The 21,056-nt window shown below is 46.5% G+C and overlaps 1 protein-coding gene across 4 annotated transcripts in view; it reads right to left on the bottom strand.

The window, feature by feature from the left end:
* Nucleotides 1-650: 650 nt before the first annotated feature.
* Nucleotides 651-21,056, bottom strand: part of NAA40 (N(alpha)-acetyltransferase 40, NatD catalytic subunit) — a 31,888-nt gene continuing 11,482 nt past the window's right edge. For 2 of the 4 annotated variants that reach the window (XM_030569160.1, XM_030569158.1), the window contains 6 exons: nucleotides 18,098-18,150; nucleotides 16,771-16,866; nucleotides 14,881-15,039; nucleotides 13,192-13,275; nucleotides 9,536-9,613; nucleotides 1,909-7,945 (listed from right to left, as the gene is read on the bottom strand). In XM_030569160.1, coding sequence (XP_030425020.1) covers nucleotides 7,804-7,945; nucleotides 9,536-9,613; nucleotides 13,192-13,275; nucleotides 14,881-15,039; nucleotides 16,771-16,866; nucleotides 18,098-18,150 — 612 coding nt within the window. In that variant the 3' untranslated portion in view covers nucleotides 1,909-7,803. Of the gene's footprint in view, nucleotides 1,357-1,908; nucleotides 7,946-9,253; nucleotides 9,390-9,535; nucleotides 9,614-13,191; nucleotides 13,276-14,880; nucleotides 15,040-16,770; nucleotides 16,867-18,097; nucleotides 18,151-21,056 lie in introns of those variants that run through there. The other 2 variants (XM_030569159.1, XR_004001216.1) reach the window with 2 other exon arrangements.

Below are 21,056 nucleotides of genomic sequence, written 5' to 3'. Positions count from 1 at the left end.
CAACACTGCATCCCAGAGCTCCCACTATGTCTCCTTCCTTCACCTCAACTTGCTGGTTGTCTTAATGGAGCTTTTTTTATTCATTAGATTTCCCCCCATAAAATGGTTTATAGGAGGACACTTTCCTATCCTCACATCACATATGCTCACCGGCTGCATTCTTTCTCCTGTCTTGGTGCAGAGTTCAGTTCTATTCTGGGCAAGGCCTCCTTCCCTGTGTTCCTTGTGAGATCAAAGGCGGCAGCTAGATTTATCTTAGAGGCAAGGTTGCATGGCTGCTAGAAACAGAAGACCCTTTTGAGGCAGCATTGCCCAAAAGACTGCAATTCAGGATGCCTGGCTTCCTTTCTATAAACCTGCCATGTCCCTTTCCCTCTCCATGCCTCAGTTTTCCCTCCTGCCCTTTGTCTATTTAAATGGCGAGCTCTTCAGGGCAAAGAACTGACCTGTTCACAGATTGATTGTATTATAATAGGGTCTACTCTGTGTCTGTACAGAGACATAAAACAGGGCATGTCATGCAAATACTGACTGGTGAACAGGACAAATGTGACATATAAGTTGGTTGCAGGAGGTAGGGTGGGGGGGTCTATTTCCTGACTGTACCCAGGGTCTACAAAGGGTTAAAAATACTCAAGAGAAATATAAAACAGAGGAAATTACTTATTTTGTGTGTCAAGTATAATAACCAGCAAACAAGCAGCTTTGCTTATGACTCACGCAATTTAGCTCCCATTCAACTGCCTAGGAAAGCAGGGACATTCTATTAAACTAATCCTCATCCCACTAGAAAGGGGAAGGACTCCACTGCTGTGTCTCAGATGCTTGCAAAGAGCACTCGTAAATGTACTCATAATTAGAAGCAAAGTGACCTTGTAACAATGGTGATTAACCATTGGAACAAACTCCCAAGGGAAAGTGGTAGATGATTCTTCTCTTGCCATCTTCAGATCAAGACTGGATGCCTTGCTGGAAAACAGGCTTTAACCACAGGTGAGTTATTGGGCTTATTACAGGAGTAACTGGGTGAAATTCTGTTGTCTGCGCTATACAGGAGCTCAGACTAGATGATCTAATGGGCCCTTTTGGCCTTACCAAATTTTAGCTTCAACATAGCTGAGAGAAAGGTAAAAAACTGCCTTTGTAAAAGTAGACAAAAAGTACCTCCAGCCTACAACTACTTTGGTCTAATACTAATTCCCATCATCCTCCTTAGACTCACTAAGCAAAGGGGTAAGAGTCTCCTTTCAATATACTTTGTGCATCCTACACCACTTTCTGTCCAGTCCGTTTCACTCGTTGGCACAGTATAATCAGTCAGTTTCATCTTTTTGTGGCTGGTCTTTCACACAGAAACTGGGGAGGAAAAAAAAAGCTGTTTTAGGAAAATATTAAATGAAAACTGAAACTACTCTGGAATTAAAAACTCACTGTGTGTCCCTCTGAAGAAAAAATATGTGATTTGGGTTGATGTTACTTAGTAAAAATGTGATAGAACAGAATTCAGGAGTGCTGCGTCCCAGCCCCACTTTGCTCCAAACACTATACCCCATTCTCCATCCACAGCCATAAATAGAACCCAGGTGTTCTGATCCCTACGCATCTGCTTTAATCACTACACCCCATTCTTCTCCCAGAGAAGGGAACAGAAAGCACATCCTGCCCATGGCATTAAACTGTTCAAAACCACACCATCTCCTAAAGGTGGTGATGGAACCCAGGAGAGCTGACTCCCAGGGGCCGTGTTTTAACACACTAGACCCTACTCCTCTCCCAGAGATAGGTACAGCACCGAAGAGTCCTGACTCCCACCCCCCCCCTTCCCCCAATCTACTTGGGAATCAAGTCCTAACTCTCTACCTCTCACACATTGCTGCCTCGTGCCTGCTGCAGAAATAACACCAGACATTGAACAAACTGTTTTTATTTGTAACATACAAATAAAACCAATGCAAAAAGATCAGCTTTTTCCCTTTGATTCCAGTGAGAATAGTTACTAGTTAAAAAAACCAACAACATCAGAAGTGAAGTTTTATTTTAAATTTTCTTTTAGAAACGGAAAGGGGAAAAAACCCAAATAAAATGACCTTACACATGCACACGCACGCAGAAGTCCCAACACATGATCAACTTAAAAAGTGAAAAAAGAGAGACAAGGCTTAGGAAAAAAACATAACATGCCCCGACCTCAGTAAAAACGATACAGTACAAACAGGTCAGCTATGTCTGTCAAACTAGACTTGGCATTTATTGGGGGAGGAAATCCTACCTCAAAAGGTACCAAGAAGACAAACAAAAGTATAGATCAACTTGCTAAGTCAAAGAATATATTCATTAAAGGGGAGAAGGGAAAGCCCTTTTTGTTTAGCCACAGTTATAATAATCTGGGGTGGGGAGGAAAAGAGGGGGTAAGAGAGTCCCTAATGTAAAAAGGGTATGAGGGAGGAATTTTCCTTAAAAAACAACAACAACAAACTGGGTATGTTTTAGAACCTTCCACCCCTTCCAAGAAGATCTGTCTGTATGTTCACAATGAAGAGAATGAGCTGGTAAAGAGATGGACAAAGTCCCATTCACCAATCTGCTTTGGGGACAGGCAGAAGACAGCGAGGAAAGCAAGGAGAGTGCCCAGAGGAGATATGACTATTTTACTTTTTTAAGCAGGCCTAACTGCAGCTAGCTATACAATTCACCCACTATCACATGCCACAGAGCAGATATTGGACTGACTGACATAAAGGGAGACCAGGTCCAGGAAAAAAAGTGGCAAGGGAGTCATTAAAAAAAAAACCAGAATCCTTGTATGGGTTGGAATTTACTGCTTGGCAGGGAGCTACCCAGATTCAGCAAAGATTCCCTATCCAGCAAAGCACCTGAGCATATGCTTGGTGTTAAGCAGGGGCTTCAGACCTGTTGGCTTGAGTTCCTGTTTAAACAGGTGCTTTGGCTCAGCTGGGTTAGTGAGACTGAGAGGTAAGTTTCAGAATCCAGTCTGAGGAGGAAAAGCCACTACCTGGGGATCACAGGGACAGACTGAAGGAGGATTTCATATGTGGAGAATGGGGGAAATTAAACAACACAACCACCCACCTTAAACACGCTGCTTTTCCCCAAACTTGGTATGTGGCTTTAAGATACAGCCCTCAGAGTTAAGAAGTCAACACAGGGTGTTTAGGGGGTCAAGCATCTAGCATACACAGCACTAAGTTTCTTAAAACAGATCTGGTTGGGACACAGATGCCAAAACTACAGGCCAAGACTGCTTAAACCTGACCTGCTTAAATTTCCCTTAAATTTAATGCAGTTTGACTCCCTCAAAATGCTTTCACGTTCTTTGATACTAATTAAAGCAATCCAATGTCAGCAGAATGATGCACGTGTCTGCTGAAAGACAAATACTGGGCACCAAGGGGTTAAAACCATCCTAGGACTTAGCTAATAAATGGAGCAGGGAATAGTCATTTTGGGGAATTGGTGAATAACTGTCATTTTCTCAGCCACAACAGCAGGGGAATAGCACTAGATGCTCCACATCCATGTGCCATGCAAATACAGTCTGCTATGTAGCTACAACCAAAGTAATCCTCTGCTCATTGCACATGTGGTGCCAAGGATATGCTGAAGGGTGGGAGGAAGAGGGCTAATGTTGGCTGCTGATGCAACTTGTTAGAAAGAAGAGGAAGGGATTCTCACCTGGTTAAAGGGGAATGCCATTCTGGCTGGGAGTTTAGCCTGGCTGGCAAATAGACGTGAGTGGAGCACAAACAAAAGCTGACGTGCTGTTTACAGTGCCCTCCTCATTCAAGGGATCATGATGATTTTGATGCAGGAACGGATGCTCCTTGGTTGCAAGCGGCCCTGCCTCTGTCCTCAGAAACACAAGAGCATAGGGGCAGCATTTAAGCAGGGGGTGGCAAGCACAGCTGGCTACTTAGAAGAGGATGTAAGCCCATCCCTGGTATAAAGAGCTGGAGGATGCAGCAGCAGCAGTAGGGGTCTGAGGCTTTCATGTACAAGGGAGGCACTCGGAGGAGATGCAGCACCATCTGTTGTTTGTCCACATGCCAGGAGAAATCAGACACAAGAGGGGAACACTCTTGGAGGTTGAGGGAACATTAGGCACTCCAGCCATAAGCATCAGCCAGACTGGTCAAGACAGGATGATCCAATCCAAAATGATAGCACTGCTGAGGCTGAATGCAGGGTCACATGCCTCTGACCTCGAGCGAAGCAGGAGACATAGTGGCCATTAAGAATCTCTCATCAGCTTAATGACCCAGTGCATATTAAGCAATGCCAGCAAATGACATTGCTGACCCGGAAGAGAGGTCCCAAAAATCCCTCATGAATGTGTGGAAAGTTGCAAGTCATTGTGGATCCCCTTCATTGCAGGCTGTAGGTTAATGGCTCTGCATTTATGTTTGAAAGGTGTTAAGAGTTCAGCTTTAAACCCTGAATTCTCCATGCAGCAGTAAAAATCTTCTCTGCAAGTCAGCAGCTAGCCCCTTTTCGGCTAGTCCTTAGCCACAGCTAAGGGAGGAAAGCATGCACTAGTTGGTAACATTTTCTACAGTGACTAGTTTATTTTTGGTTCTACCCATCTAGAGATGCCTCAGAGACATCAGTGCCTTCTGAAAACCAGGCCTCTTTTAAGATGTCAAGTTAGGAATATAAATATGGGTGCAGCCAAAATCACTAGTCCCTTCACAAATCCTGGCCTCCATGCCCAGCAAATCAGAAGAGTGAAGAGCAGCAGCTAAACAGCAGCATGATTTATCCTATTGCTGTCCCAATCACCCTTCAAAATTAGCATCTTTGTCCTCAAAGACCTGAAATTGCAGGGTTGCGTGGGCCAAAGTTTAAAGCATCTTTCTCTCAAAGTGCAAGTTGGCAGGGTTGGAAGGAGGCAAACGGTTAGGAAGAGAGAAGCAGATCTCAAGTAAAAAGCCAGCCCTGTAAAAACAAACAGGTTATTCCCTGTCCCTAAATAACATGTCTTTGTAGAAGAGCTATGGCTGGGATTTCACAGATGCCTATCAGAATTATGAGTCCAATTCCCATTGCAAATGGCGTTTTTGACTCCCTGAAAAAATCAAGCCCATATTACATTTCCGCGCAGCAAGCCCAGTGAATGGTGGTTCTCAGAGCTAGAACGTAGCTAGCTCAACTAGATGTGTTTCACAACTCCAACAGAGACCTCTCCCACCCCAGAAAGAGGCTAAATTGCAGTAGAGTTCAGATAGTGTCTCTCTATGGCAGATAAAGCAAAACGCTTCTACATCCAGACTCTGGGCTGGCAGTGAAGTGCTGGGGCTGCCACAGGGCATGGGAGGCTGGGAATAATGGAGCTAAAAATGACAGATGAAGGGAAGGCTCCATCCTGCAGGGAGCAGAAGCAGAGGAGCCCATATTGGACTAACTGGGAGACGGGATGGGCATAAAGAATGGCAACACTTAACAATGAATGCATCAGATCTGGCTGTGGAAGGTCTCCACAAATGGGTGTGCATGGTGCAACATGGACAGAGGTCCTATCCCCTAGCAGGTGTAACAGTGCAAGATAGACTGATGTCTTACCCCACCCCCTCACACCCAGCAGGTGCAATGCAGGTAGAGGTCATTACTCCCCCATAGATGCAACACCTGGTATGACACAGACAGAGGTCCTACTCCCCGAGGCAGAGGTTTGAACAGGTAAAGGTCTGAACCCCCCCAGTGGGTGAAATGCAGATAAAGGTTCCACCCACAACAGGGGCACCTGATAAGATGGAGACAGAGGTCCTTACCACAACAGCTGCTCTGAGACAAAGGAGATTTAAAGAGTCCCAATGACTCCAGTTGGGCCCCACCAGGATCCCCAGAGAGGGCTTGGATGCCAACACACCTCACTGAGGGAGAAGGGGGAGCATGCCCTCCTGCTCCCTGGCTCAGGATGGAATGCCATGCTCTGAGGAAGAGCAAAAAAGGCATCTACTGCAATGAGGAACTTGTCACAGTTCCTACTGACAGTTTGGATTCGGTAAAGAGAGGCTGGAACCCAAGCAATGAGTCACTGGCCTGTTCTGAGGGCATGGGAGGTGAAGGATTGTTTTCCCCATGGGATGGGGGGGACTTCTGTGAGCAGCTTAAGAATAAAAAGGAGTCACAGACTCCATGACAGTTTCCTATCCTTGAGAAGAAAAAGTTACAGAGAGGCCTTAAAAATAAAATAAAAATAAAAATTAAAAAATCACAAGATCCAGAATGTTCCTACCACTGGCTGCTTTCTACAACCTCCCTTTCATGAGGCCAGCAGACATGGTTAGCCCTACATTACGGATCCTTTATGCTAACCTGGTTCTTAACATGTTTCCAGTAGAGCACTAAGTTATGTGACTTGTTCCAACCAGCACTGGTGTGGTGTCTTCCCCTCTCCACCCTCACCTCCATGGACTATACTCGGCAAGAAAGACTCTGTGCTTCCCTAGTGACTGCCACCCGAGGATCTCATGCGTTTACAGACATTAGCTGGGTCAGCAGAATCCCGGTGTTACATATGGGGAAACCGAGGCACAGAGAGGGGCAGTGACTTGAGCTGGGTGTCTGCAGTAGAACATGGAAGCTCTCAGTTTAGTCCCATGCTCTTACAGTCAGGTGTATGGGAGCTACTGCAGAGAGATTAGAGCCATCACATGAGATCTGACTATTATTGATCACACACAGTCAATACAATCAAGTAAGCCCATTACAGTTGCTAGCTCCCCTCAGCCTTATAGAGCTCCCAGGTCTGCTCTGCTTCAGTGGAAATCACACTATAGCTAGTGCCAACCTCAGACTGAGAACCACTGCATGTCTGCACTCAATCCCTGACTGCCACATGTAACTGCCAGGCCACATGCATTTCAGCAGAAATGTTCCCAATATGCTGATCTTACAATCCACTTCTATGTCTTTTTAGTACTTGGTACCAACTGCAGGGAAGCAAAAACACTAAATAGCCTCTCCTTGCCCTAGCTAAGAAAGTGAAAGGAGTTTTGCTCACAAAGTTGTTAGGGATGTTTTTTTTCATTCAGCTTTAAGATCCCCAAAGTTACAGGTTGTAATTTATATTTTAAAGCCAGGAACAGCTGGGAATTTCCCATCAAAACTTGAGCATAGCCCTCTGCATTTCCTCTGCAGAAGCCATGACTATAAAGGTGTTACAGGTGATACATGGAACCTTGAACTTTGGACCCACGAGGGCTGGGTGAAGCATAAAGAAATTCTCAAAGGTTCCAAGATGTGCCTGTATTATTTGGCTCAGAATCTTGTATTTGCATTGTAACAGGTTCTAAAGCTCCATAGAGCACCTTGGGAAAGAACAATGCTAATCCCTAGATGGTGTTCGCAGGGAGTGAGATGTGGGTAATAAAGCTGTGTCATCGCTCTTGCTCCAAACCTCTTACATCACGCAGGTCGGTGGGAGGGGTGTCAGGGGAGAGAGAGGCTACTGGCTCACTGTCCTCATTGCATGCCCTGTGCTATCGCCGCTTCCTTAACCTATGCTTTGAAGTTGCTTTCACTTAGTGTCCTCAGACTCACACCTTTGGTGCTTCCCGTTTGAGGTCAGGGCACTAGGTCCAAGAGCTGGACAGGACTTTGACTTCTAGTGCCTCCTGCACAGAGGAGAGCAATTTCATACGCACTCCAGAACGTGGTCTAAGTCTCTTGACTTAAGAGGCAGGCAGTGACCTATCTTAAGGAGTATGTGAGGATGGGGATGGCAGGGAAGGAAGATGAAGGGGTGCTTCTGTGAGGAGGACTACACAAAGAGGCGGTTCAGACTCAGTGGCAGCAGCCTCCACAGTGGCTGCCCGAATGAGAGTGCTGGCTCTCACCAAATTTAGTTCTTCGGCTGAGGATCTCATAGGAGCAGTCATCCCCGCAGCAGCCAGACATGCTGGGCGAGGTGTCATCAATTTCAAACCTGCAGAGGTACAAAACAAATAGAGAGAGAAGCTACTTCCTAGCATCTAGGAATTTAGGAAACATCATGTTAGAGACTGCTTAATACTAATCACCTTCACTTAGCCTTAGGGATCTTGCCCTGACCCCTGTCAATGGAGCACAGGTTGGGTTATCCACACCCCTGGACAGTTCTCCCATTGCACTCTTTTCTGCTTTAGCCTCGATTTACAAACAGGACTCAAAGTAACAGATTTCTCCCCAATTCTGTATTTTGATGGGTTGTAAAGGTGAGGTCCTGCATACACAATCCCTTAGTACAGTCTACTCCCAATTATCCGAATAGCATGATAATCAAGAGGCAGGAGCCATTCAGAAGCAGGGTGGCCTCCCACACAGCTGGGAGCTCCTCCTCCTTCTCACAGTCTTGGCTGGGGGTCTCTGCTCTGCCCCACCCACTCACAACAGAGCTGCACAGGGCTCCCTACAGGACCGCATCAGCTCCTTGCAGAGATCATGTGTCACCGGCCCTGTGGCAATGCAGGAAGCCCCCGCATCTCTGCTGTCACGGCCCTTCTCAATCACTCTGATGACAAGGGGGCTGCAGAGGGCTCCCTGCATTGCCACAGGAGTCAGTCAGCAGCAGGGTGGCCTCCCCTTGGCTGGGGGCTCATCCTCCCCACAGTCCTGGCCAGGGGTCTCTGCTCTCTTATATGAACCTTCGCATTATCCAAATCCCTTCCTTGTCCCCCAACATGGCAGACACATGGGAAATGAAAGCTGATGGAGAAGCGGAAAGCATTGTTGAAGCATTGTTGTTAAATCTGAAGTGATAACAAACACATCACTCAAAGAGGTGCGTTTGAGTGTGGGTGCTTCCCATTTCAGCTGGTAAATGTGTTTCTTCCCCCATCACTTTTTGCTCTAGGCAAGAATTAGCTATGAGGCCCAAGAACCACTCTAAAGACAATATAGTTTTAGATAGCGTGGTCTAACGGACAGAGCACAGGACCAGGGGTGGGGAGAGATGGGTTCTCTTCTCAAGTCACTTTCCCTCTCTGTGCATCTGTAAAACAGGGGTGAGGAGTGATGGTTAAGTATGAACTTTGTGGATGAAATGCACTAGACAGTCAGTAGCTAAAACAATCCTCCTCTGCACCTATAGTTAAGAGACAATAAAGAGAAAGCTCAACTGACAAGGGAACAAGCATTGGCTATAGTTAATGCAGTTCAGTTCCAATGGAGCTACCTCTGTGTCACTTGGGGTGGGGGGTATCTTGCAAGAAAGATTGCTAGTAAGGAAGAGAAGCAGAGAGACTTGAAAACCCACCTCTCTATGCTGCCTTTAAGTAGCGAGCAGATGACCAGGTCCTCGTGCACCCGTCCTTATCACCACCACCCATTCCCATCCATCCTAGTCTACCGTCCCCACGGCCTCTCCCCTTTAGCGTAACGTTGCCATAGCACTGAAAGACAGTTGTGTGAACAACGTGTTACAAACGGAAATGACGGAGCAGTCAGTGTACTACCATATTAAATAAATAACAGGCCACCCCCCACCCGCCTCCCGCCATGGAGAGCAGGAAAGTAAGAGTTAGGGTAAGTTCCTTACTGTAATGCTTCTCTGAAGAACTGATAGGCCCCATGATTGTGTTTAAATACTGTTAGCATGACTTTCTTCATCTGTGTGCTGAAAGGCAAAAGAGAGGCTCAGCAGTCAGTGTTCAAAGAATAATACAAAAGAAATCCAAGGGAAACTGACACCTAATGATCTCGTGGGGAGCCGGGAGACTCTGGGCAGCTGCTGGGCCCCTACAGGAGCTCAGGGCACAGTCCATCTGAGAGTGGGGAGCCGGGCGGGAATAGCTGACCTGGGAGCGGGGAGCCAAATGGATGCAGCCCAGCCCAGGGCTGGGAGCCCAGGCAGCAACTGGGCTGAGGGAGCTGTGACCTGGGGAACAGCAGAGCTCTAAGCAGGGCAGGGCAGGCACAGCCTGGTTGGGAGCGGAGGCCCAGGGGCAGCCGGTCTCTAACTGGAGCCCTTAACCTGCCCCAGGGTCACAGCCTAGCTTTCTTGTCACTTTCATGGCTCCATGCTGGAGCCGTGAAGTTGACAAGAATGAGAGCCAACAGCTGATATAAGTAATGCAGCGTCTACATGGCTGCATCACCCTAGCTACACCTACATAAGCCATATGCTTCTCTTGGAGGAGGAGTTAAGAGGTCAGTGTAGTAGGGCCCTTATGTCAGCAGCAATAAGGCTGTAGTGTGTACACTGACATAATTAGGTCGATGTAAGCTGCCTTACATCAACCTAACACTGTAATGTAGACCAAGTCTTAGTCACTTTCATTCTTGTTTTTCTGTCAGTGCCACTTACAGGTTCTCAGCACTTGGCACCACTCTGTTGGGTTCAGATTGAGCTTCAAATGCTGAAAAGCAACATTTCAGGGCCGGATTCTGTACACACCTATATGCATGCTGAACTTTACAGATGCAAGTTGTCCTGTTGACATCAACAGGAAAACTAAAAAACAAGACATGCCTAAGGCATGGTCTACACTTGAAAGTTTTACTGATGTAACTGTCTGTTATGTTCACCGTTCACGTATAAGAGGAGGGAGCCAAAACTGCAACATTCACATTTTATTCCTTCTTTCACATACACTGTTATTTCTCATCAAGCACTTCTTGAAAGTAGTCGATGTTCCTATGCATAATCACAGAGGAGCGCTCCATCTCAGGAAGCTATTTATCAAAAGAGGCTGGGGTGTGATTTTCACCATTATTCCAGTACAGCCCCTAATGAGGATGCAGTTATAGCAGTATAAAGGTGTCTTAAACTGATATGGCTTATTACCTTGCTCAGACAGGAAGATCTGTACTGGTATAAGCCCTTTTAAACCAAGTAACTGCATCCACACTGGGAGGGTTGTACCACTTTAACTACAGTGGTATAGTGAAAGCAGTACAACTTGTGCATGTAGCCAAGGCATTATGTGTTTGCAGGACATGGGCTTCAGACTACAAATGTTATGTATACAGATGCACACACTATGACAACACACAATTTGTTCATTGAGTCTTTTTTCCTATTATTTGGTTTCACAAAATTTGTAATGAGGGTGATTAACTTTGGAACACTTTACCAAGGGAAGTGGCGGATTCTCCATCTCTTGACGGAGTCAAGACTAGCTGCCTTTCTTGAAGATGCTTTAGTCAAACAAGTTATTGGGCTCAATGCAGGGGTAACTGGTTGAAATACTCCAGCCTTTGCTATACAGGAGGTCAGACTAGATAATCTAATGGTCCCTCCTGGCCTTGAAATCTATCAAAAAGTTTTATTCATAGATTCAAATAAATTAAAATCCAAATTTTAGTCCAAGCTAACCAAAACTGACCCTTTGAACACATGCCATTTGAAGCGTGGCTGCATTAAAGATATATTTCCTTATGTTTAGCAACTCTGACTCCAAAGAGACAGAGAGTGCGTGATGGGGTAAAAATTTTCTTTCTTTTATGCTCCTGTGGACCCCAGAAGAGCTGGCCTAGCTGTGGGAGAGGAATCTAGAGTCTACTTTTGCTGATGGATCTTCCATCAAATTGTTAGCTACAGTCCAATTGCAGAATGCTTATCACATGTGAGGAGGTGGAAATTGCAGAGGACCCAGCTTGATTGTCAATCCCAGAGTTAGTTTACAATACTGGTAGTTGTGGGGGTGGGGTGGTGGTGGAAATCTCTCATCAACTGATCAGGAGTTGTCATAACATTTCTTCCCAGATCTGGACCTTAGCATCCAAAATATGGGTGTTAGCATGAAAACCTCCAAGCTTAGTTACCAGCTTGGACCTGGTATCGCTGCCACCAGCTAGGAATTATACAGTGCCTAGCTCACTGTGGTCTCCCCAAAACCTTCCCTGGGGGACCCCAAGACTCAGATGCCTTGAGTCTTACAACAAAGGGAAATAACCCCCTCCCCTTGTTTCCTTGGTACTTCCTCCCAGGACGACCCTAGGAGATTCCCTGCTTCCAGTCCTTGAAACACAAGTACTGAGAGATCTAATCTCTCTTCCCCCTCACCTAGAGGGTATGCAAAGTCAGGCTTAGTAAATCTAACACAAAGAGATTTTCCCCCTGACTTCTTCCTCCCACCAATTCCCTGGTGAGCTGCAGACTCAATTCCCTGGAGTCCCCACTAAAGAAAAACTCCAACAGGTCTTAAAAAGAAAGCTTTATATAAAAAAGAAAGAAAAAGACATTACAAATAGTCTCTGTATTAAGGTGACAATATACAGGGTCAATTGCTTAAGAAAAAAAGTAAATAAACAGCCTTATCCAAAAAGAATACAGTTTAAAACATTCCAGCAACTACACACATGTAAATACAAAAGAAAACAATATAAGCCTATTGTCTTACTATCCTTGTACTTACAACTTGGAAACAGAAGATTAGAAAGCCAGGAGATAGAAAGATCACTCTCAGAGACGAGAAAAGGAACAGACCAAGAACAAAGGACTCACACCCAAAACTTCCCTCCACCCAGATTTGAAAAAGTCTTGTTTCCTGATTGGTTCTCTGGTCAGGTGTTTCAGGTTACTGTTTGTTAACCCTTTTATAGGTGAAAGAGACATTAACCCTTAGCTATCTGTTTATGACAGGAGTGAGACAGACAGATGTTATGAGCTCAGAGGTCCCTGGAAAAAAAAAACATATTGTGATGAAAAAAAGTGACAATGCAATAACCTTGTAAGTTTAGGGGTGAGTATGTGAGAAGATGTCCAACAGTCTTTGCTTTTCCATAGTGTACTTTTACGTGTGATGTTATGACTACACAGAGTAATAGAATTTAAGGCCACATTTAGCCTGACCTCCTGTATAGCACAGACCAGAGAATGTCACCCAGTTATCACTGTATTGAGCAAAATATCTTGTTTGACTAAAGCATCTTCCAGAAAGGCAGCCAATCCAGATTTGCAGACATCAAGAGAGAGAATCCACCACTTCCCTTAGGAGTTTGGTTAATCACCCTCACCGTTAGCAACTGGTGGCTTATTTCTAACTTGAATGCGTCTGGCTGTAATTTCCAGCTAGTGGTTCTTGTTCTGCCTTTCTCCACTAGGTTAAAAGAATAGTTGGTACTGCAGAAGTTCCCCATGATCTTCTTTTTGATAAACTAAAGAGATTGATTCACACTTTAAACTGAAGGTTATGAAACCGACAATTATTTCAAACAAAACTTCACATGCCATGTGGAACGGCAACTCACCTGTTTGCCATGAGCTGCAGAATCTGTATGAGGAACTTGCCAAGACCTTTCCTTCTGACTTTGCTTTCCAACTGCACTTCATAGCTGGGAGGGGAGAGGAAACGAATACCTTACAACATGAAGTTTCAAGATCTTATACGTGCAACATCCTGAAATACATGCAGCCAGAAAATTTGCAGGCATCACACTAGCAATGCTTAGGCACACCCATGATATATTTGTATTGCTCAACGTCTTCATTTCTTTGTTCTGTAGACACTAGCAGATGCCAAACACACTTTTCCTCATCTCACAGAAAAAATTCCCCATTTAATTCAGGATTCAGTTCACAGTTACCCTCCATGGACTTATTCCAGCCAATCTCTGAACCAGAGGTCAGCAACCTTTCAGAAGTGGTGTGCCGATTCTTCATTTATTCACTTTGATTTAAGGTTTTGCGTGCCAATAATACATTTTAACGTTTTTAGGAGGTCTCTTTCTATAAGTCTATAATATATAACTGAGCTATTGTTGAATATAAAGTAACTAAGGTTTTTAAAATGTTTAATAAGCTTCATGTAAAATTAAATTAAAATGCAGAGCCCCATGGACCGGTGGCCAGGACCCGAGCAGTTTGAATGCCACTGAAAGTCAGCTCGTGTGCTGCCTTCGGCACATGTGCCATAGGTTGCCTGAACCCCAGTCCCACCACTGTTGGGCTGAGACCCTTGTGTATAAGAGAGACCAGCCTTTCTGTAAGCCTCTGCTCCATTGACTCTCCATCTCATTAAGTATCTCAGTCAGAAGTCTCTCTCTAATGTTAAACAAACCTTGCTGCCCACCCCATGCAGCAGGTAGGCATCAGCCATATTCTATAGAGGAGAGTTTGAGGCACCCTGGGGGGAATGTCAGCAAATCAGTAGCAAAGCCAGGATTAGAACCCAGATTAGAACACAACACCCAGTCTTGATTCTAAGCCAGTGATACTCAGACCTCGGTGGTTCAGGAGCCAAATTAGTGATCAACCTTACCCAAATGAGCCACAGGAGTGCAAATTCATTGTTTCATTTACTATAGTGTTATATATCCATATTTAAACAGTATGACAGAGGGAATATTTAGGTTTTTATATACATATACATTATTCTCAAAGTAAAATGACTGACCAAGTATTATTTTATCAACTACAACTGGTTAATAACATAGTGAAAGCATCCTGATTGGTTAATAACTTAGACTGACCAATTATTAAATCACACAGCGTTTTAATACCATGTGTTGCAAAGAGCCGCAGGAGCCACTTGCAGCTCACGACCCTCAGTCTGACTATCACTCATCTAAGTCCTAAATCACCCTGCTTGAGGGGGCAAAAGCGATAGAGGATCATTCCCTGGCCTGCAACATCACCCTCTCCTCTTAGGAAAGAGCATGACAGTTATGGCCTATAGCATGAGGGTGAATCCAGGAGAGGCACGTTCTGCTCATGGAGCAAACAAAGGAATGCGGTAAAGGCAGGGTGAAGGGGTGGCTGTGTAATCTAGTTGACAGGGGTCTGGACTGGAATTCAGGCAGATAGAAATCTACTTCTGGCTCTGCCACTGACATGCTGTGTCAAATCTCTTCCCTACTCTTTCGCTCTCTGTTTAGAGGAGATGGGCAGAAGGCAATGCTTGTTCCTAACACAAAGGGAGTAGGTGCTAGGACACATACCAGTACAGGACTTCGTCCCCGCACTCCACGTCAAACCGGAAGTGCGAGAATGCCACAGGGATAGAGCTATCTTCCCAAGCGATCAGGTACCAAGCTCTGTCATCTGTCATCTCCTCCCGCTTCTCCCGGTCTTTCCAGCCCCACTCGCTCTGCTCGTACCTACAGGCAGGAAGAAGAGGAACAAGGGCAGCTCAACGCTCCTTCTGCAGAAAGCATGATGGTCCCAGCACTCTGGTCCCCTTTCTTCCTGCATACACTGTTCTCAGGATTTCTACTGCTGGCCCCTTCCATCTACAGAGATCCAGATGAGAAGATTAATAGATTTTAAGGCCAGAGGAACCATTATGATCATGTAGGGCACAGCTAGACAAATACTTACAGCAAGACAAGCTGGGGTGTAAATATACAGCACTTCAGAAGGCCACAACCTAAATGTCCGTGTGGACCTTGCTACTGCACACTAAAAAGTTTCCAAGTACACTTTGACCTACTGCTGTTTCAAACTGAATTATGCAAAGTGCATTAAGGATCTTTTAGTGCACAGCAGCATGATCCACATGGACAGTTAAGGTGCAGCATTCTGGAGTGCTATAGATTTACACCCTGGCTTGCCTTGTTCATCTAGACATGCCCCTAGCCAGACTTCTTGCATAATAAAGGGCAGAGAATCTCACCCATGGATTCACACATCCAGCAAGGTTGAGAATGTGTCATTTTTAGTAAGAGACGTGTGATCTTGATTTGAAGACTCCAAGTGATGGAGAATCCACAGTATCCCTAAGTAAGTTGTTTTGATGGTTAATCACCCTCCCTGTTAAAAATCTGCATCTTATTTCTAGCCTGAATTTGTCTAGCTTCAGTTCCCAGACACTGGATCTCATTCTGCCGTCGTCAAATGGATTCAAGGCCCCTTTTCTATCTGCTTCCCCTGTAGGTACTTCTAGATAGTGATCAAGAACGAGGAAATACTTTCATCATATCCCTGTCATTTGGGGTCCCACTATTCCCTACAGATTCAGGATTCTGCAGTACTCTGGGACTAGGTAGTAGTTTTGTTCAACCCAAGGTACAGAACCCACAGCAGGATTTTGATAGATCCACAGGCTTTAAAGGGCAGAAGGGAGCATTAGATCATCTAGTATAGGGGTCGGCAACCTTTCAGATGTGTCTGTCAAGTCTTCATTTATTCACTCTGATTTAAAAGTTTCGAGTGCCAGTAATACATTTTAACGTTTTTAGAAGGTCTCTTTCTCTAAATCTATAATATGTAACTAAACTATTGTTGTATGTAAAGTAACTAAGGTTTTTAAAAAGTTTAAGAAGCTTCATTTAAAATTAAATTAAAATGCAGAACCCTCAGACCAGTGGCCAGGACCCAGGCAGTGTGAGTGCCACTGAAAATCAGCTTGCGTGCTGCCTTCGGCACCCATGCCATAGGTTGCCTACCCCTGATCTAGTATGACATCCTGTCCAACCCCGGTCAGAAAATAAAATTTGCTTTAGAATCATAGAAATGTAGGACTGGAACGGACCTCGACAGGTCATCTAGTCCAGTCACAATTCTGCCTAGAATGAAAGAGGGGACACATTCCCCAAAAGAAGGCTGATCATATTAACTATCCCTAGCAGAACAATACTCTTAAGCACAGCCTGTGGGACCTGTGGCTATTCTACAATGGCCTAGGAAACCATCTGCCAGGATGTATGCCTTCTGGAAGGGGGCAGCGCTTCTTCACAATATCCCCAGCGTCTGGTGCTCGGTTCTCATTGGTAGCCTTGCAGTTGGGGGAGGTTTTACTTCAGTAACTGTGGCTGCCAGGGAGTCCTCAGAAATCATGTCAGCACCAGCTTGCCCCAGGGACAGAGTCCCCCACTCCGGCCTGGACTTACAGAGTTTGCATATTTGTTTTGGTTAGTTCGAAAGCCCAGTCGACTGTAGCCTGGTTCATGCCCGACACTCGCTTACACTCGATGGAGACGTTTAAACTGTGAAAAGAGAGACAGGAAAGCAGCACTTAGCACCAGGCAAGCCATGCACCAAGATACCCAAGCAATTTCGGCTTGCTTTTAAACTGGCTGGTCAGATTGAACCAGGGACCTCCACAGCTCAAAGCACGAGCTGTTACAGCTTTAGCTAAACAACCAAAGCTCCCTAGCTAGGCCTGTAGCAGACTCCTCTCCTGTGCAGATCAGACACACAGAGGGATCTGTAATACACGCTCACCAGTGGGTCATACTTACTGTACAGGGAAGCCTAGCCAGCCACAGATGAAGAAGAGAGGATTTGTATCCTGACCTCAGTACTGACAAAAGCAAGAGAGGTTTCTATTGAATTTATATATCTAAAGCATCCAGCACTGTGCTATCCCGGCACCAGGAATTCAGCCTAGCATTATGCATATGAAGAAGAGGAAAACGAGAAGGTAGACAAAGACTGGCCTTGTGCTGGAGACTGGAGGTCAATTGCCAGCTCTGTGGCAGACTCCCTGTAAGACCTTGGGCAAGTCACTGAACCTCTCTGGGCCTCAGTTCCTCCAGCAGTAACATGGGGAGAATAATCCTTCCTTTGACTATTTAGATTGGAAACTCTTTAGGGTAGGGATTATCTTTGACGAGGGCCATGCAGTGCTCAGCACAGTGCTGACTCCACCCTTCAGCTTGGGCCTTTTGCAGATAACACACTACTAGTATTTAAAATCCCAACATTTCCCCTGACCAGCTGAATCTACTTCTCCCCATAACTGAAACCAAGTTCTCTCCCTCTCGCTATGCTGTAACCTCATCTTTCAGAGAAAATAAGGGACAGTGAAAATACTTAGTATTAATATTTTCCTTCACAACCCATTCTAGCAACAACACTGGCTTTATCATCCTTTCACTACCTCAAAGTTGCTCAACAAGCTTTATTTTTATTAGATACATTATGGATCTAAAGCACACCCCCACACACCCCGCAACTGGGATGGGGGAGTCTTGTTGTGCCAGGTGCTGCACGTGCCTGTGGTGAGAGAGCCTCTGCCCTGAAGAGCTCACAGTATTAACAAGTAAAGTGTGGGAGGGGAAACTGAGGCACAGAGAGACGAAGGGACTTTTCTGAGGTCAGACAACAGGATAGTGACAGACTTGGGATTCAAGTTCAGGTGTCCTGGGTCCAGTGCATTGCCTTGGCCATTGGACCACAGTGTCGTGAAGGACTAAGTAAGGAGCATTTGCTCACCCATTTCTGTCGTATTTCTTGAACACTGGGAAGGCTTCTAAGGGGTCTCCAAGCTACAGGGGAAAAAAAGAGAAATCACACCCTAGAAAATGAGATGTTAATGCACATGAAGCGGTCAAAGTACAGAGTGATGTTGGGTGAATAGAGGGTGTCTGCCTTCGCTCATGATTCTCCTCCGTTCATAGCTTTAAGTCTCTGTTTTTACCTTGCTTCCTGAAGTGTTCTGGAGAAGGATCGCTAGCCCCCTTGTCTATATAATGAGGCACAGATGCCTTGAAGGGGGAAGAGTGGAGGAGCTTTCAGCTGTTTAGAAAAAACAAGAGAGGAGCTTTGTTCTTTCAATAGGTCTATGATCAACCACAACAGCTGAGCTGCAGCCAGCACCTGAGAAGCATTATTGTGCACCCCACATCAACACTCCAAGAAACCATATTCCTTAACCCTTGCTTATTTCAAAAGCAGTCAGACTGGCTGATCAGACCATAATTACAAGAGGAGCTCCCTTCCCATGACAGGGGAAAGCTGTGGGGTATTAGAGCAGTAGAGTAGGCTGCAGAACATCAGAAGGAGCTGGTATTTCGCACAGATTGTTTGGATTCTCTTCATGCACGGCAATCAGAAATGAATGAGTGAGGGGTCAGCACCATGGCAAAGAGCAGAGCAGTAGCTTATCCTGCAGCTAGAACGGTAACTCGTGGGCTGACTTTACAGGGCACAGCTCATTTTCTAGACTGCTAGCTGAGTTTAAAAGCCAAGCTGAAACGCAATTCTGAGAACCAAGGGCACCATAGTACAGGCACAGGTCAGAAAGTCAGCAAGTGCCATTTGGCACATCTTGGCCTCCTTCTTTGCTTGCAGAATACTAGCCACATTCATGTTTAGAGACACAGCGTTCTCCTCCCTACCTGCTACAGTAACCACTGCTGCTCTTGCACATTAGATTCCTTATTGTCTTTGAATACATTCCTCATGATGGCTTAATTGCTTGATTCCATACACAGCCGTACTGGAGGCTGGACTCAACCATTCAAAAGCCAAAACCAAGGATAAACAAGAAAAATCCACTGTCTTTCTCTCTCTCTTATTTAACGCCTGGTCTAGACCTAAAAATCAGATTGACTAACTCAGGGGTGGGCAAACTTTTTGGCCCGAGGGCCACATCTGGGCTGAGGGTGCAGGCTCTGCGGTGGGGCTGGGGATGAGGGGGTTGGGGTGCAGCAGGGTGCTCTGGGCTGGGACTGAGGGGTTCAGAAGTCAGGAGGGGGATCAGGGCAGGGGGTTTGGGCACAGGAGAAGGTATGGGGTGCAGGCTTTGGGTGACACTTACTTCAAGTAGCTCCCGAAAGCAGTGGAGGTGCAGCCAGGCGGCTCTGCGCGCTGCCCTGTCTGCAGGCACCACCCCTGCAGCTCCCATTGGCCATGGTTCCCGGCCTATAGGAGCTGCGGGGGCAGCGCTTGAGGCAGGGGCAGCATGCAGAGCCCCCTGGGGGCTGCCCCTACATGTAGGAGCCAGAGGGGGGACATGCCACTGTTTCTGGGAGCTGCACAGAGTGGGGCAAGCCCCCAATCCCGCTCCCTGGTGGGAGCTTAAGGGCCAGATTCAAACATCTGGAGGGCCAGATGCAACCCCCAGGCTGCAGTTTGCTCACCTCTGGACTAACTACGTCACTCAGGACTGAGAAAACTTTCATGCCTTGTGTGACATAGTTAGGTCAACCTAACACAAGCTGTAGAAATAGCTAAGTCAACGGAATAATTCTTCCATGAACCAAGCTATTGCCTCTTGGAGAAGTGGATTAACTATACTGAAGGGAAAAACCCCTTCTGTTGATGTAGGAAGAGTCTACGCTACAGTGGAATAGCTGCAGCTGTAGCTGTACTGCTGAAGTGTAGACATATCCTTAGGAACTTACATGGCACCCATTACCATAGTATCTGGGTACCTCACAATCTGTAATGCATTTATCATCTTAACACCCATCAGGCAGGGCAGTGTTACCTCCATTTTACAGGTGATGAAACCGAGGAATACACTGATTTACCCAAAGTCTCAGAGGAAGCCTGGGACACATTAGGGAACTGAACTAATCTCCTAAATCCCTGGCTAACACCATAACCATTAGACCCGTGGTCTCCAACCTTTTTAAGCCCAAGATCACTTTTTGAATTTAAGAACAACCCAGTATCTACCCCCACCCCTTCCCAGAGGCCCTGCCCCTTCCCTAAAGCCCCACCCCACTCACTCCAGTCTTCTCCCCCATCACTCTCTCTCCCCCACCCTCACTCACTTTCACCGGATTGGGTTAGGGGTTCGGGAGCGGATGCAGGCTCTGGGCTGGAGCAGAGGAGTTTGCAATCCAGGAGGGGACTCTGGGCTGAGTCTGGGGCAGGGGGTTGGGGTGCAGGAGAGGGTGAGGGGGCAAGCTCTACAAGTGAGTTTGGGTGCTGGAGGGGGCTCTGGACTGGGGAAGGGTGGGGTACAGGGTGCTGGTTCTGGGAGGGGGTCAGGGCTGGGACAGGAGGTTGGACTGCATGAGGGGGTATGGGGTGCTGGCTCTGGGAGGGGAGTCAGGCCTGGGGCAGAGTGTTGGGGTGCAGGAGGGGGTGGGGGTGCTGGCTCCGGGAGGGGGGTCAGAGCCGGGGCTTGGGGTGCAGGAGGGGGTTTGGGGTGCCGGGTCCGGGAGGGGGTCAGGGCTGGGGCTTGGGGTGCGGCCTCCCGCTGGGCAGCACTTACCTCCAGCAGCCTCTGGTTGGCAGTGTAGCATGGCTGCTGCTAAGGCAGGCTCCTTGCCTACCCTACCCCACATCACTCCTGGATGGGGCCAATGTGTCCCTGTGCACCCACCCCCACCCACGACACGCTGGCCAATGGGAGCTGCGGGGGCAGTGCTTGCAGGCAGGAGCAGCCTCACCCACACTGGCTGCTTCCAGAAGCGGGCGTGGGGCTGGGACAGGCAGG

This window comes from Gopherus evgoodei, chromosome 7 (assembly GCF_007399415.2).
Source record: "Gopherus evgoodei ecotype Sinaloan lineage chromosome 7, rGopEvg1_v1.p, whole genome shotgun sequence".
Classification (NCBI taxonomy): Eukaryota; Metazoa; Chordata; order Testudines; family Testudinidae; genus Gopherus; species Gopherus evgoodei.
Note: the sequence above shows the minus strand (reverse complement) of the source record. Positions and strands in the feature narration are given on the sequence as shown.